The sequence below is a fragment of the Agrilus planipennis genome, unplaced genomic scaffold, assembly GCF_000699045.2.
Source record: "Agrilus planipennis isolate EAB-ADULT unplaced genomic scaffold, Apla_2.0 scaffold207, whole genome shotgun sequence".
In the NCBI taxonomy this organism is placed as follows: domain Eukaryota; kingdom Metazoa; phylum Arthropoda; class Insecta; order Coleoptera; family Buprestidae; genus Agrilus; species Agrilus planipennis.
The window spans coordinates 519,271-522,181 of NW_020438969.1; the positions used below are offsets into that span (position 1 = coordinate 519,271).

The 2,911-nt window shown below is 29.7% G+C and overlaps 1 protein-coding gene across 1 annotated transcript; it reads left to right on the forward strand.

The window, feature by feature from the left end:
- The first annotated feature begins 392 nt into the window (after positions 1–392).
- On the forward strand, positions 393–1,077 carry LOC108738713 (60S ribosomal protein L35). The gene is made up of 3 exons (XM_018472250.2): positions 393–504; positions 630–766; positions 822–1,077. Exons 1-3 carry the CDS (start codon positions 502–504, stop codon positions 1,051–1,053), a joined length of 372 nt encoding a protein of 123 aa, XP_018327752.1. The 5' UTR covers positions 393–501; the 3' UTR covers positions 1,054–1,077.
- Positions 1,078–2,911: the final 1,834 nt, after the last annotated feature.

The following is a 2,911-nucleotide window of genomic DNA, read 5'->3' on the forward strand; positions in this document are numbered from 1 at the left end:
TATGATTTTCTGTATCACGTCTCTTTTGAGCTTTAGAACGCCCCTGTAGCATTCTAAAGTTGAGCGTTTACTTTAAGTAAAATATAAAGTAATAAAGTAAAGTGTATTATATTTTTATGTTCAGTTTTGTACTTTTATGTATAGATTATTTTTTGATGCATTTACCACAGTTAGATTCCTGAAAAGAAAACAATATACTTTTCATTTGTTTACAAAAAAATTACTAAATTACTATTATCATTTTTATTTACAAATACCTATACCCTGCCTATACAATATTATAATTATTCATTTTGTAAATATCAATATTTATTAAAAAAAACCGTGCCGAACTTGCAAGAGAATCGCGTACGAAAAATAATAAAAATAAACAAAATCAATGGTTGTTTCTTTTTATGTTGTCTATGATCATCTATGGTAGGTCTATGGTGTTGGTGTATGTCTGCCAGTTGAATTGTGTTGATTTTGTATTTGACTACAAACGAATTATAATCGGGAAAGATGGTGAGATTTATCTTAGTATGTTGTAAAAATCCATTATTAGAAAATGGAAAATAATGATGCTTAAACCATTACTAGTTATTTTTAAATAATATTTTTCAATTTTTGTTTAATTGGTTATGTTCCAGGGAAAAGTAAAATGTTCGGAATTACGTACAAAGGACAAAAAAGAATTGACGAAACAGCTAGACGAATTAAAAACAGAGTTAACGAGTTTACGTGTAGCTAAGGTAACAGGCGGTGCCCCATCTAAATTATCTAAAATGTAGGTATATGTTGCTTGAAGTAAATTGTTAGAAATTACTGATGTTTGTTTTTAGCCGAGTTGTTCGAAAGGCTATTGCTCGTGTGTATATTGTAATGAATGAAAAACAAAAGGAAAATTTGAGAAAGTTATATAAAAACAAGAAGTTCAAGCCTCTTGATCTGAGACCCAAGAAAACACGTGCTATGAGAAGGATGCTTACAAAACACGAACAGAAAATTAGAACACCAAAAGAAATTCGCAAAAGGTCTATATTTCCTCCAAGAACATATGCACTTAAAAACTAGATTTAAATAAAGTATTGTCAACGATTCTTTGTTTATTTGTGTTTTTACAAATTCAATTATTGAAATATACAAGATAAGAAAAGTAGTAACTTAGTTTAGTTGAAAGTGCTGTATACTTGATTTGAGTTCTAAGTTTGATATTAAGTAATGGGTATCCAAGAGGAAAATAGGATATATCATTTTTTTATAGAAGTAATAAACTTTAAAATGGTATAACTGGAATTGTATAGAATGCCATCCACAGAAAAATTCATACAAAATTTTTAAACACATGTTTTAGAAATATTTTGTCCTTCCAAAGGTAGTTTGGTGACGCAACACTAGCATTATAAAAATGAATAACTTGAACATATAGGAAAAGAATCCAGAAAATTACAAAAAAAATACGATAGAGTATAGAATGGGGTGCTTTTTGTCGTTGCTTAGGAAATTGTGGGGGGATTGAGAATAATTGCGTTAGGCAAATGCGGGGGATATGTAGTTTACACCATCTCTAAAGTTGGCTGCAAAATGGTAACTTATATTCACTAATTTCTTTTTTGACAGATATACTTTGGATTATGTGGTTACAATATGGAAGATAAAACAGTCTTGACGGTGCATTGTATAAAGTTTGTTTAATTGTTTTCTTATATTGTCCGGTTAGGTTAGTCGATTTATTATAAAAATCTCAACCCTAAACTAAACTATTAAATTTTATCTTTACGTGAAGGAATTGTTCTGAGCTATACAATGTAGGGATTCGAGTAAGTCTCAAAATGCATTTTTTCACTTTTGCTGGTTTACGACTACGGCTAGTTACTGACCAAACATGAAGGTAACACTAATCACTATATAGTATAAAACTATAAAACTAAGTCGCTTCCCGCTGTCTGTCCCTATGTATGCTTAGTTCTTTAAAACGACGCAACGGATTTTAATGCGTTTTTTTTTAATAGATANCAGAAACAAATGTCATAGTCCCACTACATATTACTATTTAAAAATACTTTTTTTATCCCATAAGCGCGATTTATCGTACATTTAATAAAAATTTGAATTACGATACCGTACATCGTATTTGAACCAAAATTATCGTATGTCCCCATATTTATCGTACAGGTTGGCAACGCTGATGATAATAAATCCCAACTTTTATCCCATACGCCTGATTTCAGAGAGAGCAATCTTTGCTATACTCTCATGTGCGAAGATCGAAAGCAACTGAGTACTGCTACGTTTGCATCAGTCATGAAAGAATTGAAGTTATTGATTTCACGCTAGTCACACAGTTATCAGCATAGAAGCTCTCTATTAATTTTAATACGTTTTCTTTTAATACGAATTTGTTTTGATTATATGAGCTTTTGATAAATTTTTCTAAGTTATCTAGTCATAAAAATCTAAGAAAATCTCTATCTGTCGGATTCACACTAATTTTGTAAAAATGCTTTCCTGATGTCTGCAACTACACCAATTTTACCTAGTCTAAAGCGCAATAAACTTGAAGATACTAGTTCAATAAGATTGAGATCTTTATGCAAATATTCATTTAATGGAGGCGATGGCATGGTATGGATAGAAAGTTCGATTCATTAAATAAATATAAAAACAAGATAAAAAGAAATTTTAAAACTAGGCAGATACAGCAAAAGTAAGTACTATAAACTTCAAACAGAAAAGTAGGAGGTGGGTACTTAAAAAGCACTAAACTAAAAAATTAAAATCTGACGAAAAGTAAATGAAATACAGGGTACTTGTAAAATATCAGGTATAAAGTTTACATTAGGAACTATAGGTAATTAATTAGTGAAAATCTTTATTAATTGATGGAATAATTTAAGTCAATTTAAATTTATTTATGAAAACGCAACAGTGA